At 42.2% G+C, this 25,374-nt stretch overlaps 1 protein-coding gene across 1 annotated transcript; it reads right to left on the bottom strand.

Moving 5' to 3' along the window:
• Nucleotides 1-2,524: 2,524 nt before the first annotated feature.
• LOC141106356 (glutathione S-transferase P 1-like) lies at nt 2,525-19,624 on the bottom strand. The gene is made up of 7 exons (XM_073597072.1): nt 19,505-19,624; nt 16,340-16,375; nt 12,633-12,745; nt 12,247-12,334; nt 10,217-10,320; nt 7,365-7,472; nt 2,525-3,656 (listed from the first exon to the last, which is right to left on the bottom strand). Coding segments are annotated over exons 1-7 (636 nt in total). The 5' UTR covers nt 19,506-19,624; the 3' UTR covers nt 2,525-3,470.
• Between the last annotated feature and the right edge of the window lie 5,750 nt (nt 19,625-25,374).

Here is a 25,374-nt window from a genome sequence, read left to right as displayed (position 1 = left end):
GCACTCTGCAGAAAATGCCTTAGCACTGTAGTGTCCAGGATTTCCACTCCGCAGGGTCCAGCGCCCAGAGGCCACATTACAGGCAAAACCTCGCAGGATCTTGAGTCTTCACTGCAAGGCTCAGGTACCATTTATCTAAGCATGGTAAAAAAGTAAAGTACTTCCTGTATGGGAGGGGTTATATAGGGGATCACTTCCTGTCTGAAGACCTTTGGTCTACCAGTGTCCATTCACCTAATGATGGAGTATAACCCAGCAGGTAATAGATAATAGCCTGACTCTGTGTCCCATGATGTACAGTGGGGCAAAAAAGTATTTAGTCAGCCACCATTTGTGCAAGTTCTCCCACTTAAAAAGATGAAGAGGCCTGTAATTGTTATCATAGGTATACCTCAACTATGAGAGACAAAATGTGGAAACAAATCCAGACAATCACATTGTCTGATTTTTGAAAGAATTTATTTGCAAATTATAGTGGAAAATAAGTATTTGGTCACCTACAAACAGGCAAGATTTCTGGCTCTCACAGACCTGTATCTTCTTCTTTAAGAGGCTCCTCTGTCCTCCACTCATTACCTGTATTAATGGCACCCATTTGAACTTGTTATCAGTATAAAAGACACCTGTCCACAACCTCAAACAGTCACACTCCAAACTCCACTATGGTGAAGACCAAAGAGCTGTCGAAGGACACCAGAAACAAAATTGTAGACCTGCACCAGGCTGGGAAGACTGAATCTGCAATAGGCAAGCAGCTTGGTGTGAAGAAATCAACTATGGGAACAATAATTAGAAAATGGAAGACATACAAGACCACTGATAATCTCCCTCGATCTGGGGCTCCACGCAAGACCTCACCCCGTGGGGTCAAAATGATCACAAGAACGGTGAGCAAAAATTCCAGAACCACACGGGGGGACCTAGTGAATGACCTGCAGAGAGCTGGGACCAACGTAACAAAGGCTACAATCAGTAACACACTACGCCGCCAGGGACTCATATCCTGCAGTGCCAGACGTGTCCCCCTGCTTAAGCCAGTACATGTCCGGGCCCGTCTGAGGTTTGCTAGAGAGCATTTGGATGATCCAGAAGAGGATTGGCAGAATGTCATATGGTCAGATGAAACCAAAGTAGAACTGTTTGGTAGAAACACAACTCGTCAGGTTTGGAGGAGAGAGAAAGCTGAGTTTCAACCAAAGAACACCATACCTACTGTGAAGCATGGGGCTGGCAACATCATGCTTTGGGGCTGTTTCTCTGCAAAGGGAACAGGACGACTGATCCGTGTACATGAAAGAATGAATGAGGCCATGCATCGTGAGATTTTGAGTGCAAACCTCCTCCCATCAGCAAGGGCATTGAAGATGAAATGTGGCTGAGTCTTTCAGCATGACAATGATCCCAAACACACCACCCGGGCAACGAAGGAGTGGCTTCGTAAGAAGCATTTCAAGGTCCTGGAGTGGACTAGCCAGTCTCCAGATCTCAAACCCATAGAAAACCTTTGGAGGGAGTTGAAAGTCCGCGTTACCCAGCAACAGCCCCAAAACATCACTGCTCTAGAGGAGATCTGCATGGAGGAATGGGCCAACATAGTAGCAACAGTTTGTGACAACCTTGTGAAGACTTACAGAAAACGTTTGACCTCTGTCGTTGCCAACAAAGGATATATAACAAAGTATTGAGATGAACTTTTGATATTGACAAAATACTTATTTTCCACCATAATTTGCAAATAAATTCTTTCAAAAATGTGATTGTCTGGATTTGTTTCCACATTTTGTCTCTCATAGTTGAGGCATACCTATGATGACAATTACAGGCCTCTCTCATCTTTTTCAGTGGGAGAACTTGCACAATTGGTGGCTGACTAAATACTTTTTTGCCCCACTGTATGAAAAAGAGATACAGGTTAATACAACCAAAATACAGCACACGGGATACTTCCACAATGCACTGCAACAAGAAACATTAATGTGAAAAGAGTCCCATTGAAGACAAAATGTACTTCTTTTATGGATTGGAATGCAGCAAAATATATGGTGATATATCTGTTGAGAACACTGTGCACTTTGTTCCCATGCCTAAGCTCTAAAGTCATCTGACTGAGCCCTTTTTTCCTCTGTATTGACATACTAAGATTTTAAGGAGTCGTAGTTGACTTAAGCTGGCCATACATTATACCATTTTCTTGTTTAATTTCCTTTAGATTTACTTTCAGCTATGTAGTGCAAGGGCCTGCCTGATTGCATACAAAATTGCAAGTGTTTAGGTTTGGCCTCATATTATATGGTTTTGGTAAATCTAAAGGAAAACTGTATAATGCATGGCCAATCTTACTAAGATTTTAAGGAGTATTAGCTTTTATTTCTACTTGGTCAACAAGGAGGGGAGGCTACTGCAGCTAACATTTTTTGTTGCAGGGTGGAGTGCTTTTCTCAAATTACTAATGATAAGTATTAAAATCTATAATAAAAATAGCAGCCTATATCACAATATGTAAACAAAAAAGTACAAACCAGGGTGAAAATGAAAAATGTTTTATTTTTTAAAGAAAAAATATCACAAATTACTTAGGGTTACTACGAGGTCCAGATCCCGGCAATGAGGTTGTTGTAAACTTGTCATTGCTCTCTATCTCTCATGTCACAGTTTTCTAGCGATCCCTGATTTAAGTGAAGTTACATAGTTAGTCAGGTTGATAACAGTCCCATATACCCAATCCTATACCCACAGCTGATCCAGAGGAAGTGAAAAACCCCAGCAAAGCATGATCCAATTTGCTACAGCAGGGGAAAAAATTCCTTCCTGACCCCAAAGAGGCAATCGCATTTTCCCTGGATCAACTTTACCTATAAATGTTAGTACCCAGTTATATTGTGTCCATTTAGGAAAGAATCCAGGCCTTTCTTAAATCAGTCTACTGAGCTGGCCAGAACCACCTCTGGAGGGAGTCTATTCCACATTTTCACAGCTCCTAGTCGGGAGCAGGAATGGGTTGAGGATGGGCTCTGTGAAGAAACCTTTCCGTATTTGGAGATGAAATCTCTTTTCCTCTAGGTGTAAAGAGTGCCCCCGTGTCCTCTGGGTTGACTGTAAAGTGAATAACTCAACACCAAGTTCACTATATGGACCCCCTATATATTTGTACACGTTGATCATATCCCCCCTTAATCTCCTCTTCTCAAGAGAGACATTGCTTGTCCTTATCTTTGCTCCTCATTGATGTGCTGTCATGACCATTGCTTTGCAAATGTAGTCTGTTGTGTTCCAATATGAAGTGCATTTTTACACAGAGCTTCACAGCTGCCATCTAGGGATTGCTAGAGTACTGTGACATGAGAAAGGGAAAAATGAAGAGCATATGCATATGTACTGTTTAATGGCAAAGCAAGGGGAATTACATGGTTTACTCTAAATAATATAAGAGGTAGACTTCTGTATGGTAAGTCAACGTGAACCAGTAGTATTTAGCCTCGTTTTGGAATAAATGGTCTATTTTTACAGTCCTCAGAGTTCAGATATTCCTTGAGGTTGCTTCGTGATGCAATGCGGGCTTTGTATGCAGTGAGGAGGGGGAATGCAGACAGACAGTCCGGAAAGATATTGAGGTGACCATGAAGGACATCCAGGAGGTTGTAGTCTGCATAGGAAATCTGTAGAAAGAAACATTTGTGATCATCCTATCTTTACTTTTTACGGTGATAATAATATTCTGTCAGCAATCTATGGCTGCACTGAATTCAAAAAAGAATGATTTATTTACTCAAACTTGGCATACAGAGTGCCTGTCTCTGTACACTGTATATCAGAGCGGCATTTACTCCTCTCCTCCTCTCCCCATCTATTACTGGTTGTTGAGGGTGTTGGCTTTATAGACAGGCTCCTAGCAAGCAGTGACAGTAGGTGGAGCCAAAGGGGAAGATGAAGGGCTAGTTCCCCATCTTATCTGCTCCCCTTGTAATTGAAAGAAAGCAATGGGAGGGTTAATAGCCAATAGCAGGCTGTCTGTTGCCTATTGAATCCCCCTATTGCCTGCTGTCAATTACAAGGGGAGCGGACCTGATGGGGAACTAGTGTGTACTAGTGTGTGAACTCTGAATCCCCATCAGGCTCTGTCCTCGCCGGCCACCAAACTCATCAGCCACTGTGTTGTCTGTGTGACAGCTGTAGTGTCAGGAGAGAGGTCACCTGCCCTGAGGATAGAGTGTATGTAATTGTCTGTAGGACTTCAGTACACCTCTGCACAGTAAATGTTGGTTCTTGCCCTACTTTTATGTACCAGCAGTTGCTGGCAATTACCAGCTGTCACCATGATAGCCAGAAATTGCTGTGTAACATTGTTACATTTGTATCTATGCTGTTTTATTGATCTGCAGATCAAAAAGGGATAGATTCTGTCTGTTTAGGATATCAGTTAAAGCAACCTAACAAGTATAAAAACAAGTTTTTGTTCCTATTAACTCCCTATTAACCTATTGTTTTTCCTAAACAGTCCTAATTGACTTCTTTTTCACTTTTTTTTTCCCTAATGATTTTCTTGTTTATTTCTATTTTGTAACAATTCAAATTTAAGCTTTTTTACAATCATTATGTTCATTTTTTAGTGTGACATTAAAGGAGAAGTGATGGATTCTTTAAAAAAAAAACTACTCTCCTCTATGCTGCAGCATCAGTCTGACTCTAAGCCTGAGAAATGAGCGATCACATGAACACTTATCGTTCGGATCTCGGTTCGCTCTGAGCACTGTCAGCCACCGTTCTCTGCACTGCCCCTCCAGTGCTCACTGAAGCGTCAGGCTTAAAAGGGGGTGGGAGCGGAGGGTGGGGTGCTGAGAAGCTGAGCCAGCTGCAGGTCAGGCATCTGGGTGGATCCCAACAGTTGGCAGGGGGCATTAGTCCTTTGTCAGCTGATTCTGGGTCAAACAAGAGCACAAGTAAGTACACTCCTTTGACCATACTTCTCCTTTAGTGCAACATTTAAAAAAAAAACTATTTCATTTGTGAATAAGTTTGCATTATTTTGTTACCAGAATCATAATTTCATTTGACACAGGACAAATTATATGCTATATGCTACAATTTATATATATATATATATATATATATATATATATATATATATATATATATATATATATATATTTATATATATATATATATATATATATATATATATATATATATATATATATATATATATATATATATATATATATATATATTTTTTTTTTTTTTTACTAACACTGATCAAAGTAGAAAAAGTGTATATATTTTTAATTTTGCTACACTTTTTGTCTATGGATTGCTTACAAAATAAAAATAAGTTTTATAAGACAATATCACTAACATAAAGCCTTATTTGTAATGTATTAGTAATGACAAAGTTATTGTTTTAAAAACAGGCTCATAACAGAAGTGTAAAAATTGCCCTGGTCCATTTGGGAGACATCTGAAATAGTTACAATTGAAAATGAGTACCACACACTCCAGCCATTTGAGTCACAATTGCCCCATTCCACAGTATTTTGGTATATTTGAGAAACATTTACAATGATAAGAATCAGGTTTTTTTTTAACAGTCTGTTTCCTCTGATCCATACCAGGACAAAGGGACTGAAGTTGGCTAATATACACTGTATTGTCAAAAGTATTGGGATTCCTGCCTTTACATGTACATACACACTATAACAGCTTCAACTCTTCTGGGAAGGCTTTTCACAAGGTTTAGGAGTGTGTCTATGGGAATGTTTGACCATTCTTCCAGAAGCACATTTGTGAGGTCTGACACTGATTTTGGATGAGAAGGCCTGGCTCGCATTCTCCGCTTTAATTCATCCCAAAGGTGTTCTATCGGTTTGAGATCAGGACTCTGGCTCTAATCATGTACTTCTAGAACAGAAAGATATTGAAGAAATTGTGCAGGCCAGTCAAGTTCCTCCACCCCAAACTCGCTAATCTATGTCTATGCCTTGCTTTGTGCACTGATGTGCAGTCATGTTGGAACAGGAAGGGGCCATCACCAAACTGTTCCCACACAGTTGGGAGCATGAAATTGCCCAAAATGTCTTGGTATGCTGACGCCTTAAGAGTTCCTTTCAGTGGAACTAAGGGGCCAAGCCCAACCCCTGAAAAACAACCCCACACCATAATCCCCCCCTCCATCAAATGATTTAGACCAGTGCACAAAACAAAGTCCATAAAGACATGGATGAGCGAGTTTGGGGTGGAGGAACTTGACTAGCCTGCACAGAGTCCTGACCTCAGCCCAGTAGAAAACTTTTTGGATAAATTAGAGCGGAGACTGCTAGTCAGGCCTTCTTTTTGAACATCAATGCCTGACCTCCCAAATACGCTTCTAGAAGAATGGTCAAACATTCACATAGACACACTCCTAAATCTTGTGGACAGCCTTGCCAGAAGAGTTGAAGCTGTTATAGCTGCAAAGGGCGGGCCAACTCAATTTTGAACTCTACGGACTAAGACCGGGATGCCATTAAAGTTCATGTGTGTGTAAAGGCAGGCGTCCCAATACTCTTTCACAATATAGTGTGTGTATAAAGGTGCCTAATCTGGCCAGATCAAGCAGTTATCTCTTCTCTATGGAGCAGCTGCTGACAGGCCAATGCTCAGTGGACACAGGTCAGATAGATCATTAACTATCCAGTCACATTGCACTTGATTTTTCTAAAACTGAAGAGTGCAAAAGTTGGCACAGCTCTGCATAGAAACCAATCAGCTTCCAGGTTTTTTGTCAAAGGCTTAATTGAATGAGCTGTAGTTAGAAGCTGATTGGCTACCATTCAGAGCTGCACCTGATTTTCCACTTCCAAGTTTTAGTAAATCAACACTATTGCTTCCTCTATAGCAGTGGTCATCAACCCTGTCCTCAGGACCCACTAACAGGCCAGGTTTGCAAGATAACTGAAATACATCACAGGTGATATCATTTGTTGCTCAGTGATTGCAGTATTCTAGTCTGCATCTCCCCAAAGGTAATACATAAAACCTGGCCTGTTAGTGGGCCCTGAGGACAGGGTTGATGACCACTGCTCTACAGCATGCTTAGTGCCATCTCCCTCTCCAAAATCTAAACAAGAATGTTTGGCTAATTACTAATTGTGATCACACTCTTGGAAGTTTTTTAGCAATGATTCATGCAATACATCACCAGTGCAATGGGTGATTTTTGGTTACACTGCTAAAAATCATCTTTGTGGTTTGGGTCTGGTGTTCTTGTGCTCATCAGGTGTTCTGATATACAGTATGTGGACTTAACATCAGCAATACCAATTAAACCCATATAGTTCCTCTCCTCAGATCTTTTACTCAGTTTACTTTACTGATATTAGCTGCTGAGTTACCTTGTCTCCCACCAGAAACTTGGTTCCATTCGAATTTTTAGAAAGGATCCTTTCAAATGCTGATAGCTGATTTGGTAGATCCTTTTCATACTTCTCTTTCCCAGTTTCCTGTTAAACAAAAGTGACTTTAATAAGAACATCTCAGTAATTGTAATAACTTTTATTCAGTCTATTTATATTGAAGACCATTTCCTATCCCATTTTTGTGTTTAACTTTATTTTAGGCCTGGTTCACAGTGATTTATTTCTGCAGTGCTTTTTTTGATGCGGTTTGCGTTTTTATGCTATTTTCATTTGGCCAAATTTGTTGTTGGGCAGATTAAAAAATGAAAAACGTGGCATAAAAATGCGGCAAAAAACACACTACATGCTTTTTTATAGCTTCTCCATTGAAGGCCATTGAAGCAAAAACATACCGTTTTGCTTTTCAAAAAGTCCCTGACCCTTTCCAAAAGTAGCGGCAGATGTGAGCCTGCCCCATAGGAAACCATGTTGAATGGACTGTAGTGCGTTTCTGCAAAAAGCACTAAAAAAATGTATAGGTGTGAATCAGCCCTATGAAATGCCCATGATTGCCTGCATACATCAAATCAGGCAGATAGAGGAAGTACTGAAAGGAGAAAAAAAATTATACTGCAGGAGTTATTGGCACAACATCATGTGTGCAATAGGGATGCCCTCAAGGTCCATTCTGAACTTTGGTTGGTGCGTTCTTCTGAACATTGCACTCTGTGCCATTTCAGTGGGAGCGTCATATATAGTAGTCAATTACCAAAGGGAGGGCTGCATGCTCACCTTTCTGTACCTTTCCTGGCATGACAGGCTGCATGTTCAGATGAGGATCTGGTATGGATTTTGGGGGACCCATTTTTTTTTTTTTTTTTTTGCACAGGGTCCCCTTTGACATCCATGTCAGACTTGCATTTTATTTATTGTGTGTGGTGTTTCCCATTAACATCTATACCAAACCCTTATTTAGGATATACAGTATCTGTTATATATGAAGAGAAATCCCCAGCCATTTTGTTACAAAAGGAAGTGGGTAGCCAAATCTGTTATTTGCTGGCAATTTAAACAACATTTTTTTTTTCTTTGCAAGTGTCAGTTTTGCTGTAGTAGGTTGTATACCTGGCATCCCAGGCATGTTATTTAAAGGAATTTTGCATTTTTACAGTTTCACTGTTAACCACTTCCGCCCTGGAAGATTTGGCTGCTAAATGACCGGGCCATTTTTTGCGATTCGGCACTGCGTCGCTTTAACTGACAATTATGCGGTCGCGCAACATTGTACCCAAACAAAATTAACGTCCTTTTTTTTCCCCACAAATAGAGCTTTCTTTTGGTGGTATTTGATCACCTCTGCAGTTTTTATTTTTTGCGCTATACACAAAAAAAAAATTTTGAAAAAAAAAGCAATATTTTTTACTTTTTGCTATAATAAATATCCCCCAAAAATATATATATAAGAAACGAATTGTTTCCTCAGATTAGGCAGATATGTTTTCTTCTACATATTTTTGTTAAAAAAAATAAATAAATAATCGCAATAAGCGTATATTGATTGGTTTGCGCAAAAGTTATAGCGTCTACAAAATAGGGGATAGTTTTATGGCATTTTTATTATTAATTTTTTTTTTTTTTGTAATGGCGGTGATCTGCGGTTTTTATCATGAGTGCGACATTATGGCGGACAGAGCGGACACTTTTGACACTATTTTGGGACCATTGTCAATTATACAGCGATCAATGCTATAAAAATGCACTGCTTACTGTGTAAATGACACTGGCAGGGAAGGGGTTAACCACTAGGGGGCGATGAAGGGGTTAAGTGTGTCCTAGGAAGTGATTCTAACTGTGGGGGGGCTGGGCTACAAGTGACACGACACTGATCACTGCTTCCAATGGCAGGGAGAAGTAGATCTCTGTCCTGTCACAAGGAAGAATGGGGAATGCCTTGTTTACATAGGCACTTCCCCGTTCTGCGGCTCCGTGAAATGATCGCGGGCACCTGGCGGACATCGAGTCATGCACGTTGGCACGGTGGCAAATTCAAAGGGACGTGCAGGTATGCCAATTTGCGCAGCCGTGCCATTCTGCCGACGTAAATGTACATGCGGCGGTCGGCAAGCGTTTAAGCATTACTAAAATTGCTGCTCCCCAATAAATTAAAAAAAAAATAAAAATTTGATTTGGTACATGTTCCCCAGGGCAGTGCCCAGCCCCCCATGCAATTTGTTTACCACTTCCTTGCCTAGTAGCCTAGAAAATAGCTAGGTGGATAGCACTCCACTGTCAGAACCAGCGTGGGGGCAGCCACACGAGAACCTAGTAGCATGCAGCTTCTCTGAGGAGCACCTCCTTGATTGCTACTAGAATACTCCTGTTCCAGTGTAGGTGGCCCTTTGTCCTCATCCCTCAAGCATCAGATCCCTCCAGCTGATCACTAGTAGTACCAGAGCTACTCTGGACTTCACTAAGAGGGATGCTTTTTATAAGGGTACTTACCCTTGTAAAAAGTAGTTGTTTGTTTTCTGAACTGTTTTACTGATGCAGTGATTCTGTTGTAGTTTCTCTCATAGACACTATGCTATGCAGCCACTTGTTACCCTGACTGAGCCACAGAGACATTGCTGTGAAGAGTCCATGTTTGTGCAGATTTCATAATCTGTTTTGTAATATTCTGCAGTGTATGCATGCTCATCTCAAATTTGCTTTGCATTGTTGCTTCTAACTTTGCACTTATTTATTAGACTGCAAATTACAGTTACTCCCTGCCCTATCAGACAATTACCTATTCTGTTACACATGTAAAAAAAAAAAATTTCAAATATTGCTTTTTGGCCCATACGTACAAATTCATAGAACACAAAGCGGCCGAACTTCTGTCTCAGGTCTTCCACCCCATCGTTTACCATGTCAATGACAGCGACCTCATGATCATTGCTTCCAGCAACACCTGAATGACAAGATGAAAGTGTATAAGTAAAGCCACATAAAATCATTATTAAGGAGCTCTTGTTATAAATGGATAATCATCCTCTATTGTAGATTGTATACTTTATTGACTAGCCTAATTTGCAAGATTTTCTCAAACCGTATTAAATTAGGCTTATTGGTTTATCTCTATTTCTTGTGATATATACCTGAGGTGGCAGGCTTAGGAGGCAAAAGTAAGTGACTACTCTTACCTTTTACTGCTACTGTTACATGTTGGCGAGGTTGAAAATCAAGTCCAACCTATGTGTGTGTAGGTCAGTATTACATTGTATATCCCTGTATGTTTTGGTCGTTCAGGTGCTTATCAAATAGTTTTTTGAAATTACTGATGCTCCCCGCTGAAACCACCACCTGTGGAAGAGAATTCCACATCCTTGCCACTCTTACAGAGCATGACATAATAAAAATTTGTTATCACAAAGGGGCCCCTTTGTGATAACAAATTTTTATTATGTCATGCTTTTTGCATTATGCTCAAATAACTGATGTATGCCTTATCTTTGGATCTATGTATACCTAAACATGAGTATTTTTTTCTTGTGATTTATAGTATAATATGATGCCACACCTAAAGTCTCCTGAAGAAGCTCCACAGAACGAAACATGTTGAGAAAGTGGTATTGTTCATGCATTATGTCTCATTGGGTTTTATGAATTTCTGTATCTAGTCTTTTCTTGTGTTTTTTTTTAAATAATTTATAATAAAATTTTGTTTTATTCAATATTGTTGATGAATTGATAATCCCTTACTACTTATACAAACACCTTTAAAGTCCCGAGGTTTGTTACCTCAAAGCCCCCCATTTGTTTTCATTAAAAAAAATTATGATCTCTCCTGGGCTAGAATGATGCTGTACTTATCAGTTTTACCAGTTAAAATACCAAGCTAAGTAAATAAATGAAACCTTTATTACAGGTAATTCAATTTTTTCATTTATAATGCACTGCCAAAATATGTCAAAGGAACAAAAACCAGACCTGGACCTTTTTTTTTCTTTTCACAACACACAGTATATGTTGTGTGTTGCAGTGCAGATCTATCGGCACCTACTGTACTGTGTCTGGAAAGAGTAAGCATGGGTTATAGCAACTCTAATGTGTCTTTGGATAAAGTAAGCAAGGATTAGAACCTTTGTCTTTTGTTTTTATCACTGTACTGTGTAAGAGATTCATACTCTATTCCAGTGACCATTGTCACTAGGACTGAAAAAGGAAAAAAATAAAATAAAAAAATGTGAATTGTTGCCATAACGGTAATAGAGGAGAAATCTTCCAATATGGACATTTTTATCAGTGTTAGCGTTTTAGTTTGGAGAACATTTTCCATACTTTGTAGTGACTTCCTCTTACTTCCTGTTGTGCCTCGACACAGGAATTTTACCCATTCAAAAAGTTTTGGCTTTACTTTAATTCATTACTTTACTTTTTATTCATGCCATGGGGGATAGTGTGGAAGGGTTGAAGATGAAAGGATTAGGCAGAAACTGCTGTGTTCTACCCAACATCAGGACAGGATCTAGTAAAATTGTGTTCTTTAAAGAAGGTTTTAAAAGCTCATGTAGAATGTGAAAAAGTAGCTGACTTGAATGAGTTCTCACTGCATTCTGGTTCTGGAGAGGTGAAACTAAATATAATAATCAGCTTCACTGTATGCAACGGCCCTACCCAAAAACCTTTATACATCCGACTTTCTCTGAAGCTGACCACAAATGGATACTGTGCTTAATGAAGATAGGGTTGTGAACCATCGTTTTCCAAGGACACAGTATACATCCAAGCTTTTGTGCTCTTGCAATTGGGTAAAACAGAAGCATGACCCATTTGGGACATTATTCAGAAAAAAGAAAAAAAGTATATAGCAGTGGTATGCAATAAATAGACTCACCAAATTTGCGTCCTAGGTATCTCAGGATGGCGTTGCTCTGATACAGAACAAAGTCTCCATCACTGAACTGAGGCAACTGACCAAACACCTGTGAAAGATCATATCAGATTTAGGGGAATCATTCTCTCATGGCTCAACAGTCCCATAAACAAAAGAAAATCAGTCATTCCCAACACTGCTTTTATGTTCGTGGAACCTTGGTGGAAAAACTTCTACCCAAACCAATACTCCCACCACCATTTCTTAGCTTTGCCAGAGGTACCTTCTAAGATATTTGATACTTCATATTACATCACAGTCATCTTACACTTCTGCTGGAATAGTAGGTAGGGGATCATCTAACGTCTCTAGGTGCCTTACAAAAAGAGTTTTTAAAATGAACTTACTGCTTCTTTCTTCAAAGGACATTTTCCACCAAACCAATCAGGAAGCTGTATCACATCCTCGGTCCACTTAGCTCCATTATCAGCCAAGATCAGACGAATGGGTTCCCCTCTTCCTATTGGTAAACATACAAATTCAATTAACAGGAGCTAGAATAATAACAGTTGGATTTTTTTTATTTTTTTATTTGCCATGGTTAACAGATTCTTCACGTTTTTAAAAAGTAATCACATTGAAACACACAACATTATTAAGTGGTCAATCTTAAAGTATGCAACGCAAAACTAAAGGCAAAACTTTTTTTCATTTTGTGTGTGTGTGTTTATACATATATATATATATATATATATATATATATATATATATATATATATATATATATATATATATATTACCTTTTCATGTGACACTGAAGAAATGACACTTTGCTACAATGTAAAGTAGTGAGTGTACAGCTTGTATAACAGTGTAAATTTGCTGTCCCCTCAAAATAACTTAACACACAGTGAAAATTTCCAAATTGGGCCCAAAATGTCAATATTTTGTGTGGCCACCATTATTTTCCAGCACTGCCTTAACCCTCTTGGGCATAGAGTTCACCAGAGCTTCACAGGTTGCCACTGAAGTCCTCTTCCACTCCTCCATGATGACATCACGGAGCTGGTGGATGTTAGAGACCTTGCTCTCTTCCACCTTCCGTTTGAGGATGCCAACCAGATGCTCAATAGGGTTTAGGTCTGGAGACATGCTTGGCCAGTCCATCACCTTTACCCTCAGCTTCTTTAGCAAGGCAGTGGTCATCTTGGAGATGTGTTTGGGGTCATTATGTTGGAATTCTACCCTGCAGCCCAGTCTCCGAAGGGAGGGGATCATGCTCTGCTTCAGTATGTCACAGTACATGTTGTCATTCATGGTTCTCTCAATGAACTGTAGCTCCCCAGTGCCGGCAACAATCATGGAGCCCCAGACCATGACACTCCCACCACCATGCTTGACTGTAGACAAGACACACTTGTCTTTGCACTCCTCACCTGGTTGTCGCCACACACGCTCGACACCATCTGAACCAAATAAGTTTATCCTGGTCTCATCAGACCACAAGACATGGTTCCAGTAATCCTTAGTCTGCTTGTCTTAAGCAAACTGTTTGCGGACTTTCTTGTTCATCATCTTTAGAATAGGCTTCTTTCTGGGACGACAGCCATGCAGACCAATTTGATGCAGTGTGCAGCGTATGGTCTAAGCACTGACAGGCTAAACCCCCCCCTTCAACCGCTGCAGCAATGCTGGCAGCACTCATATGTCTATTTCCCAAAGACAACCTCTGAATATGACGCTGAGCACATGCACTTAACTTCTTTGGTCGACCATGGCGAGGCCTGTTCTGAGTGGAACCTGTCCTGTTAAACTGCTGTATGGTCTTGGCCTTCCTGCTGCAGCTCAGTTTCAGGGTCTTGGCAATCTTCTTATATTATTTTTCATTATTATTATTATTATTATTATTATTATTATTTCTACTATTTTTATTACCAGATAACACATCTCTTATTTTTACTATTATTATTATTAATGATTTCATCATCATTCCTCCTCCTACTACACAGTCTATTTTCTTCTAGTGGTATTTGTATTCTCATCTCCAGTCTTTTCAGCATTTTTTTTTTTTTTTTTTTTTATCTTTATACATGCTGGCTGTATAATGTGGCAGTCTATAGTCTTGACGTAGCCTGGCTCAGGGTCGTTTTGCTAGACACCAGGATGTTTCTGGTGGGCGGAGGGCTCTTCACATGTTGGCCCCGCCCCTAGCTGCACGTCACTAGGCTTTCTCACATGGCCAATGTGCTGTGCTTCCTGCGGAGGAGGTGATATCTACCCCGCCTCCCTCCTCCAGCGTGACACGCACACTCCACCTTCTCTTCCTGGAACGCAAGCACATCGGTGTGCGTTCCTCTCTGATCGCAGACACGCTGCATGTACCGGTCCGTGGTGCAGCTGCTGTGGAGGCTTTTTACAGGCACTGACCCCCACAATACTAAGTGTAAGTACATGCACACGTCCATTCACTGTGTACATCCTGAGATGTGTAGTATGATGTTTTGAAGTGTGACTCTCACCCATTACGATGTGCATTGTTTACTGTCATTTCTATTTGGCAGTACGACTGGTTATGTATACTGTGATGTATATCTGCTATGTCTAGATACCACTTGTTGCCCTTCAGTCCGTATGCACAGTACATTGCTGTTTACTTCCTATTTCATTTATCAATTGGTCAGTTACTGGCTGCTTTTTTGTGTGTATACATATATATATATATGTGTGTGTGTGTATGCATGCACATGTACATATGGTGTGTGCATGCGTCTGCATATGCACTTATGCGTATAGGGCATGCCTGAACAGAGGAATTAGGAGGGAGGGATTTCTTAAGGGGGAGGAGCCCCGCACCCCACCCTTGTCTTATTGGCTTGCAGGCATTTATAAGTGAGGTTCGCTGAGTGAGGTTGCACTGCATAGCTCTGAGGAAGAGGGGACATTCCCCTCGAAACGCGTTAGCGGATTGCAGCGTCTGTGCGTTCCTCCACAACCCCTGGAAGGTTCTGCTCATTCCAAATCGCAGACTGTATACCGGTGCGATTTTATGTTGTGACTCCTCCACCAATCGCCTGTGAGTTATTTCCTTTATTATTTTTTATCAAATAAATGTTTTAAAAGTTAATGCACTAGGCTGGTGCACTTTTGTCTTCTTTTTATTTCGGCAATCTTCTTATAGCCTAGGCCATCTTTATGTAGAGCAACAATTCTTTTTTTCAGATCCTCAGAGAGTTCTTGGCCATGAGGTGCCATGTTGAACTTCCAGTGACCAGTATGAGAGAGTGAGAGCGATAACACCAAATATAACACACCTGCTTCCCATTTACACCTGAGACCTTGTAACACTAACGAGTCACATGATACCAGGGAGGGAAAATGGCTAATTAGGCCCAATTTGGACATGTTAACTTAAGGGTGTACTCACTTTTGTTGGCAGCGGTTTAGACATTAATGGCTGTGTGTTGAGTTATATTGAGGGGACAGCAAATTTATACTGTTATACAAGCTGTACACTCACTACTTTACATTGTAACAAAGTGTCATTTCTTCACTGCTGTCACATGAAAAGATATAATAAAATATTTACAAAAATGTGAGGGGTTTACTCACTTTTCTGAGATACTGTGTGTATTGCAGGGCAATGCTGATGGGTGCTAAGCCCTGTCAACATGCATTGTAGTTTTATTAGATGCTAATAGTTTGGACAGTGGTGGCTTGTGCTCCATTTTTTTGGGGGGGGGCGGCAAACAAACCTTCCCCCCGCCAGGTCTGCATTTACCCCATCCAGGTCACGGCTTCCCAGCTTCTCCTCCCGGCCAATCTGGTCCTAAGACCCACTTCCTGTCCTGATTGGCCGGGAGGAGAAGCCAGAAGGCAATAGCTAATGTTGACTCGCTAATGTCACAAGTGGGTGGGCACCGGGAGCAGTGCTCTGCACCTCGAGCCCAACCTTTTTGAAGCCAATTAGAGCCTCAGGCATGTGCTTCAAAAACTCGTAGAAATCTATGTGTCTGGACCCCCGAATGGAGATTAGGGGGCGGCGCATGGAGATTTGGATATGGCAGCCTGTACAAGGAATATAAAAAAATACACTATTAAGAAATGATTTACTTACCTCTCAGTGGGAAATAAGTTAAAACAAATCCAGACACTGCAAAACAAGAAAAAATAAAGGAACTCAATTATTAAACATAACATTAAAAATGACATGGATATGTAAATTTGGGGACCTTGTTATATGCAGTGTGTTCAGTACTTCTCTGATCTGCAGATTATATTTTGGAAAGGGGTTTACAAAGGGGTGGCCGGCGTCTTTCACTTTGGCCAGTAGCTGAAAAGATTAAAGGGGAATTGCAGGCAAAACCTAACTATCCCTGAAACTGTCCCCTCCCCCCTCCTAACACCTATGCTACCTAACCTGTGTAAGATAGAGGTTTATACTGACCTATCAAGTCTGGTCTTGTGATCTGACTCCCCTGTGTCAGCAATCACAGCTGCTGATGACAGAAGGGAGTGCAGGCAACAGATGGGCCATTGAAGTCTATGGGTGACATCAAATTCCCACGCATTACCATCTATTGTCAGAGCTCACCTCCTCTCCCCTGCAGCTGGCATTGGCTGCCACAGAGGAGATCACATGACCAGAGCAGCCTGCAAATAGGTATGTCTACAACGTTTTCTTAAGTTCACAGTGGTGCAGAGAGCTGCATTGTTCTGTAGAAAAGACTTGCAGATCTCTGTAAGGGCACACAGAAAACAATGATTTTCTATGTGCCCTCTTCACATTTCTACATTAATTGGCAGAGCAGTGTGGAAAAATGCAACCTGTCTGCATTTTTACGCAGCCATCTGACCCTGTGTCTCTATGCATGGCTGATGAGCAGCCATTCATAGAAATTAATGGAATGTTTTTGACATTCCATTAAAGTTCGGGAAAGAAAGGGGAAAAAAGTGCCTGCATTGTAAAAACGCAAAGCAACGTCCCCCATCTGTGGTAAAAACCTGCAGAGGAAAAAACAGAAAGTTTTACGCTGTAGGTAGTGACAATCCACCCTTGCGCTGGTTAGTTAGAATAGGTGTTAGGAGGGGGATGGGAACAGAGTTTGATCAAAATTCTACGTCAATGGTGAGAACTTAGACCTTGTACCAAGAGTGTATATAGCGCAAATCCACTGCCTACCCATAACTGATGCCAGTGTAATGAGGGATATAGTGGTGCCTCTGCCAGCTGTCCAAATATAATAGCTGGCAGGGGAGATTCATCCTTCTATGCTGTTTAACATGGATAGAGAAATATATGCATGTATGGCCAGTTTAAGGCTGCAGCCTGCCTAGGTATTTCGTTACTTCTGAGTATGCCTAAGCTCCTGTTACGGGGTTAACTTCTGATTTATGAATATTTATCAAGCCAGCCAATCACACAAGAGTTTGTCCTAGTGGCGTGAGTTGGTGAGCTAACACAGGGCACACAGAAGCCAACATACTGTAGTTTCACTAGAGCAGAGAATATCTTGGGGATCAGAGAAAGGATCAGAAGCCAGCCTGAGTCATGGGGATGAAATAGTTACATGCCTAATCTGGTTGAAAAAAAGACACAAGTCCATCCAGTTCAACCAACAGAGGGTTTACAGCCCACAATATATAGGAAGGAGCAATCACAAATCACATCATTTTGCAATTGTTCATTTTGCAAGGGAATTTGCCCCAGAGCTGGATAAATGAGGTAAAGCTCTGCTGGCTTCCGACATCCAATCATGTGCAAGCAAAAATGCGTTTAGTTATTTTTTCATTTTTCTTGCACGTGATTGGATATCCTTTTTAAAAGTTAAACTTCACGATATTTACTAAGCTCTAGGGCAAATTCCCTTGCAAAACGAACAGTCTATTTACCTTTACTAAATCAACCCCGTGGTGTGATGTGGGGTATCCTGATTGTTTTTTCCTATATACTTCGGGCTGAAAATAAATTGATATTCAATTTATGTCTATAAACAGAACTGGTGCCCAAGTTATTTCTACAAACATCTTAGTCCCGAGGTGAAATTACTTGGAACCAGCAGCAGAGCAAGTGGACTAAAACATTTATTTATCTCGCCATCTATCCCAAACATTGCCCTGAGTTCTTTAATACTGTAGACTATTAGACTTTTGAGCTCATGAAAAGACTATAAGGGAAATGGTTTAGCCAAGGGGCATCATTCAAAAATGATTCAGTCAATCATGGCATATATATATATATATATATATATATATATATATATATATATATATATTATGAATCTCTAATGTGGAGGGCTCATTGGTTCTACACTTTTTGGATCATTGGGATTTTTTTTTAATACATAGTTTTACCACCGGTGGGATTTTTTTTTTTTTTTTTTTTCAGTAGTTGTCAAAATTAAAGGTTGCAAGAACAGCCTCTTATTTCAAAATTGTAACAAACTCTTATTTAAAGGGACCGCATTTCTAAAAGATTCAGCAGTGATTACATTAAAATGATATCAAATTTTTTTTTAAAGTGTTACATTTCAAAAATCATAGGGGTTGATTTACTGAAGGAAAATAGACTGTGCACTTTGCAAGTACAGTTTCAGTCATTTTACCCAGAGCTTAGGGAATATGGTGAAGCTCTGCTGATTTCCATCATCCAATTCTTTGCACCAGATTGAGTATTCTTTACAAAGTGAAGCTTCACCACATTCACTAAGCACTGGGGTAAATGAGAGCAACTGCACCTGAAAAAAGCACATTCTTTTTGCCTTTAGTAAATCAACCCCTAGTCTTTCTGACAGATTATTCTGTGCAAAACTCGCTTTTAGATGCCTCAATTTTTTGTATTGATTTGTATTGGCATTCTTTAACTGATAAGATTGCATGTTTAAATGCTACCTGACCTTGGTCAAACAAGGAAAGCCATCAGCCATGGACAAATGTCAAAGGACGTAAAGATCCATATTTTTAATATTGGTGTTTTTTTCCCCATTTTATTTTTTAATTTCAGCTTGCACGAACAGCCTCTTATTTTAAGCACTGCAATGTTAAATGTTTCACAAATGATTCAATTAAAACCAAAAATGTTTTTAAAATAGTGTTTAAATTTCAAAAATCATAGTCTTTCTGGAGGATTATTCTGTACAAGACTCTCTCAGAGTTCATATCAATTCCCTGTATATTCTGCATTCAGTTGTACTGGTAAGGTAGCAAGTCATTTTACCTGAGTGTAGTAAAGAAAGTAGAGCTAACAGCCATAGACAGGCAAAAGAAGTGAAGATCTACTTACTATTGCTTGTCCAGCTGGTGTGCTGTTGTCAGAAATGAGTAGCGTAGTATCTCTCCCTGCTGACTGCGCTAGACTCCAGTGCCAAAGGTCTTTATAGAAAGCAACTACTGCTGAGTCATAGTGATTTTTACTAACTAAAAGGTATGAGGGGAGGAACAGAAGGAACGATCACGGAAAGCAGACAACGTGCTGATTTTTCCTGTATTATAGTAGAAATAAAATGTTACATAGTAGGTGAGGTTAAAAAAAGACACAAGTCCATCAAGTCCAACCTATATGTTATTATTATTATTATTATTATACAGGATTTATATAGTGCCAACAGTTTACGCAGTGCTTTACAACATTAGGGAGGACAGTACAAGTACAATACAATTCAATACAGGAGGAATCAGAGGGCCCTGCTCGTTAGAGCTTACAATCTAGGAGGGAGGGTCGAGTTATACAAAAGGGTAATAGCTGTGGGGGATGAGCTAATGGAGAAAATAGTGCAGTTGTTAGATGGAGGCAGGATAGGCTTCTCTGAAGAGGAAAGTTTTCAGGGATCGCCTAAAAGTGGATAAATTTGAAGACAGTCTGACAGATTGGGGTAGTTCCAGAGGATGGGTGAGGCTCGGGAGGAGTCCTGGAGGCGGATATGGGAGGAGGTGATGAGGGAGCTAGAGAGCAGGAGGTCCTGGGAGGAACAGAGATGGCGATTAGGTTGGTGTTTTGAGACTAGGCTAGTGATATAGCTGGGGGCAGAGTTGTGGATGGCTTTGTAACTTATTGTTAGTATTTTGAATTTAATTCGTTGGGCGAGTGACAGCTAATGGAGGGATTGGCAGAGAGGGGTAGCAGACACTGAGCGGTTTGTAAGGTGGATGAGTCTGGCAGCAGCATTCATGATAGACTGAAGGGGGGATAGTCTATTTAAAGGTAAGCCAATGAGGAGGGAGTTGCAGTAGTCGAGGCGAGAGATATGTTAGAAAAGGAATAGTTAGATGCTCATTTCCAAGTTTTCTACATTGAATGCAGAACCCTCAGGCAAATTGTGTCGGTGAACTGCTAAAGTTATTAAGGAAAATATTCAAATTTAATAAAGCAAAAATGTTTTCTGAATTTACTTTTAATTTGAGTTTTGTAACATTCATTGCAGCCAAATGCAAAGGGCTTCTGTTTCATGCACATAGACATTTAGGTCTCGTTCACACCATGGTGATGCACAGGTGTCAGTTTTTCTGCACGCGTTCTGCAAGGGCACAAGAAAAAACATTATCCTCTCTGTGCCTTGTTTACACCACAACACTGATCTCACGTGCAGAATTTTTCCTGTGCAGGAATCTGCAATGTGTATGCAGTTTTCTGAGCGGGAAAAAATGACATCCCACCATACCTCCCTCCAGGATTACCCGTGAAAGTCCTGCCTTGGGAGGGCTGTCCCGCGTCCCAGGCACCTTCATTCTGGGACAATACAATGTCCCGGAATTGCCCCCATGGCCGATCTGATACCCTCTAAAAAATGCTGCTGCATAGCCACTGTCCCTCATTGCTCTGTGTACTGCTGGCCGAGACCAGCTTTATTTTTCACCCCCAGGGGTGCCTGGCTCACTGCCCAAACAACTGGTTCCTAGACGCGGCCCGCCTGGCGTCTAGCAACCATTGATGTCATGACGAGGAGGAGAGCAGAGCCCCAGCATTCAGTGGAGGGGGCCGGAGGATTTCTGTCTAAGCTCTGCCCCCGACTCCAGGTTTTGCCTGACGGCTGTTCCTGCCACTGGAAGAAAGGTGAGAGAAATGCACCCTGCCCCGAGGACGCTCATGGTCACTCTGCCCTCCACTGCCACCCCTCCCATCATAATGCCCTCCACTGCCCCCTCTCATTATACTGCCCTAAACTGCCACCCCTCCCATCATAATGCCCTCCACTGCCCCCCTCCCATCATACTGCCCTCCACTGCCAACCCTTCCATCATACTGACCTCCATGAAATCATACTGCCCTCCACTGCCACCCCTCCCATCATACTGCCCTCCACTGACACCTCCATCATAATGCCCTCCACTACCACCCCCCCATCATACTACCCTCCACTGCCACCCCTCCCTTCATACTGCCCTCCACTGACACCCCCATCATACTGCCCTCCACTACCACCCCCCCATCATACTGCCCTCCACTGCCAACCCTCCCATCATACTGCCCTCCACCCCACCATACTGCCCTCTGCTAGCTCCCCTCCCATCATACTGCCCTCCACTACCTCCCCTCCCATCATACTGCCCTCCATCCATCATAATGCTCTCCGCTGCCTCCCCTCCCATTATACTACCCTCCACTGCCACCCCCCATCATACAGCCCTCCACTGCCAACCCTCCCATCATACTGCCCTCCACTGCCACCCCCTCATCATTCTGCCCTCCACTGCCCCCCTCACATTATACTGCCCTCCACTGCCCCTTCCCATTATACTGGCCTCCACCCCATCATACTGCCCTCCACTACCACCTCTCCCATTATACTGCCCTCCACTACCTCCCCTCCCATTATACTGCTCTCCACTGTCACCTCTCCCATCATACTGCCTCCACTGCCACCCCTCCCATCATACTGCCATCCACTGCCAACCTTCCCATCCTACTGCTCTCCACTGCCCCCCTCCCATTATACTGCCCTCCAATGCCACCCCTCCCATCATACTGCCCTGCACAGCCACCCCTCCCATCATACTGCCCTCCACCCCATCATACTGCACTCCACTGCCCCCTCCCATCATACTGCCCTCCACTACCACCCCTCTCATCATACTGCCCTCAACTGCCACCCCTCCCATCATAATGCCCTCCGCTGCCACCCCTCCCATCATAATGCCCTCCACTGCCCCCCTCCCATCATACTTCCCTCCACTGCCAACCCTCCCTCCAATCATACTGCCCTCCACCCCATCATACTGTCCTCCACTACCACCCCTCCCTTCATACTGCCCTCCAAGTTGACAACTCTGGAATCCTGGCTGAAGAATCGGCAGTGGAAAATCTGGAGATTGCCATCCCCAAAGCTGAAGTGCTGACAACAGGGCAGAGTTCTTCTAACCTCTGCCCAGCACTGATAGAATCTTCTGGGTTCCATGGATATGAGATTGTGAACTTCTATCCCCAGACACCAGTTGCAGAGACAGGGGATGAGCCTCCAGCAGAAGAGCTGGTATCAGGGCCAAACTTCAGTGTGCTCTGTCCAGCAGCAACAGCAGTATCTGTGGAGTTGCAAGGAACTTCCCCAGCTGAGGCGCTGGTCACCGGACAAAGGGTCCAAGACCTCTGCCCCACACCTGTGGCAGTTCCGGAGGGCTCATGGTGAGAAGGTGGCAATCACTTCCCAGTAGATTTCAGAGATACAGGGAGGAGAAGCAGCCATTTTTCCTCCCCAACAAGCATTCGTGCACCTGGGAGACAATACCAGTGAAAGAGAGTTCCAACAGCAGACGGTGCCCCAGAATGATGACACCAACCCAGCTGAAGTGCTGGCAACCGGGCAGAGTGCTACCAACCTCTGCCTAGCACCAGCAACAACTACAGAGTTCCAGGGAGCTGGGGCAGTCGGCCTCCCTCCCCAACAGTTAGCCGGAGCAGATGGTGTGGGGTTTCCAGCAGAAGGGCTGGCAACAGGGCAGAGTGCTGCTGGCCCCTGCCCTCAACTAACAGAGGACACATTTCCTGTAAGGGTGGATGGGGCTTCAGTCCCCACCTGTATACCCCAGGGATGCTGGGCAGTCGGCCCTACATCCCCAGCAGCATGATGGAATGAGCTCAGTCACCCTGTCTTCTCTCCAGCGACTGAAAGGACTCCAGGGAGAAGAGCCAGTCCAGGCCTCTCCTCAGCAGCTGGCATGTTCTCTGAGAGAGGCAGAGGTTGGCTGGGTGAGTAATACTCTGTGTGGAACAATTTGTTTGGGGTACTGTGTGGATACCAGCATTAGAGGACTGGAACTACTGACTAACTTCGGAGTCAACCCGTCTGGGGTCTCCTCCTGTGTTAGTCTCCTGCCGAAAGGGGAGAAATGTGACAGACCTAGCCGGGACAGAGGCTTTTGGAGGGGACTGAATGCCAGCCTCTTGCCTACCGATTATGGGCCCTGGCATTTGGGGGAACGGTGCTCTTTGTGAGCTGTATGTCTGGGGACCCTGGATATGCCATATTACAAATAGTGACTGAGAAAATATATATTGGATTACTTAAAACGGGACAGTAATATTTATCCACAATATCTCCCAGGATATATGTAAAGACTATTCTCGGTTTGTTTGATTCTGAACTCAACATGTTAGTTGAGAGGGCTGATTACATTGGCCTCTAGAACTGGGTAGGAGCCAAACAGTCTACTAATACTATAGTTTGTTGCCTACTAGGCTGAGGAGGGGGGAGATCACTGTTTGTATTGTTAATTGTAATTAGCTCCTGTGTTTATACTAATGTGTGAGGCTCGGTAACAAGTCTGACCTGTAGTGAAATCCTTTTTAATCATACAATGCCCAGGAGGGCACGGAGCCACATCGGCTTCTTGAAGGGGTTAGTTAATTAGTTCATGTTAATTCTGTTTCTGGTCACAGGTCTATTGTTAGAGTAATACAAGCATGGAGGGGGACCTCCTCTTTAACCACTTCAGCCCCGGAAGGATTTACCCCTTTTCTGACCAGAGCACTTTTTACAATTTGGCACTGCGTTGCTTTAACTGCTAATTGTGCGGTCATGCAATGCAGTACCCAAACGAAATTTGCGTCCTTTTCTTCCCACAAATAGAGCTTTCTTTTGATGGTATTTGATCACCTCTGCCGTTTTTATTCTTTGCGCTATACACGGAAAAAGACCGAAAATTTTGAAAAAAAATGATATTTTCTACTTTTTGTTCTAAAAAAAAATCCAATAAACTCAATTTTAGTCATACATTTAGGCCAAAATGTATTCGGCCACATGTCTTTGGTAAAAAAAATGTCAATAAGTGTATATTTATTGGTTTGCGCAAAAGTTATAGCGCCTACAAACTAGGGTACATTTTCTGGAATTTACACAGCCTTTAATTTATGACTGCCTATGTCGTTTCTTGAGGTGCTAAAATGGCAGGGCAGTACAAAACCCCCACAAGTGACCCCATTTTGGAAAGTAGACACCCCAAGGAAATGGCTGAGGGGCATGTTGAGCCCATTGAATATTCATTTTTTTTGTCCCAAGTGATTGAATAATGACAAAAACAAAAATTACAAAAAGTTGTCACTAAATGATATATTGCTCACACAGGCCATGGGCATATGTGGAATTGCACCCCAAAATACATTTAGCTGCTTCTCCTGAGTATGGGGATACCACATGTGTGGGACTTTTTGGGAGCCTAGCCGCATACGGGGCCCCGAAAACCAATCACTGCCTTCAGGATTTCTAAGGGCGTAAATTTTTGATTTCACTCCTCACTACCTATCACAGTTTTGAAGGCCATAAAATGCCCAGATGGCATAAAACCCCCCCAAATGACCCCATTTTGGAAAGTAGACACCCCAAGCTATTTGCTTTGAGGCATGTTGAGTCCATGGAATATTTTATACTTTGACACAAGTTGCGGGAAAGTGACAATTTGTTTTTTGCACAAAGTTGTCACTAAATGATATATTGCTCACACAGGCCATGGGCATATGTGGAATTGCACCCCAAAATACATTTAGCTGCTTCTCCTGAGTATAGGGATACCACATGTGTGGGACTTTTTAGGAGCCTAGCCGCGTACGGGGCCCCAAAAACCAATCACCGCCTTCAGGATTTCTAAGGGTGTAAATTTTTGATTTCACTCTTCACTGCCTATCACAGTTTCGGAGGCCATGGAATGCCCAGGTGGCACAAACCC

Source organism: Aquarana catesbeiana, linkage group LG08, assembly GCF_042186555.1.
Source record: "Aquarana catesbeiana isolate 2022-GZ linkage group LG08, ASM4218655v1, whole genome shotgun sequence".
Classification (NCBI taxonomy): Eukaryota; Metazoa; Chordata; class Amphibia; order Anura; family Ranidae; genus Aquarana; species Aquarana catesbeiana.
The sequence above is the reverse complement of the archived record's forward strand: the minus strand, read 5'-3'. Positions and strand labels throughout refer to the sequence as shown.

Bases quoted from the DNA above. Each gene is read 5' to 3' on its own strand.
- LOC141106356 (XM_073597072.1), bottom strand. The intron at 12,335-12,632 runs GTAAGTTCATTT...GATCTTTCACAG, and splicing joins GTCCTTTGAAGAAAGAAGCA to GTGTTTGGTCAGTTGCCTCA. The intron at 10,321-12,246 runs GTGAGTCTATTT...CTTGTCATTCAG, and splicing joins ATACCTAGGACGCAAATTTG to GTGTTGCTGGAAGCAATGAT.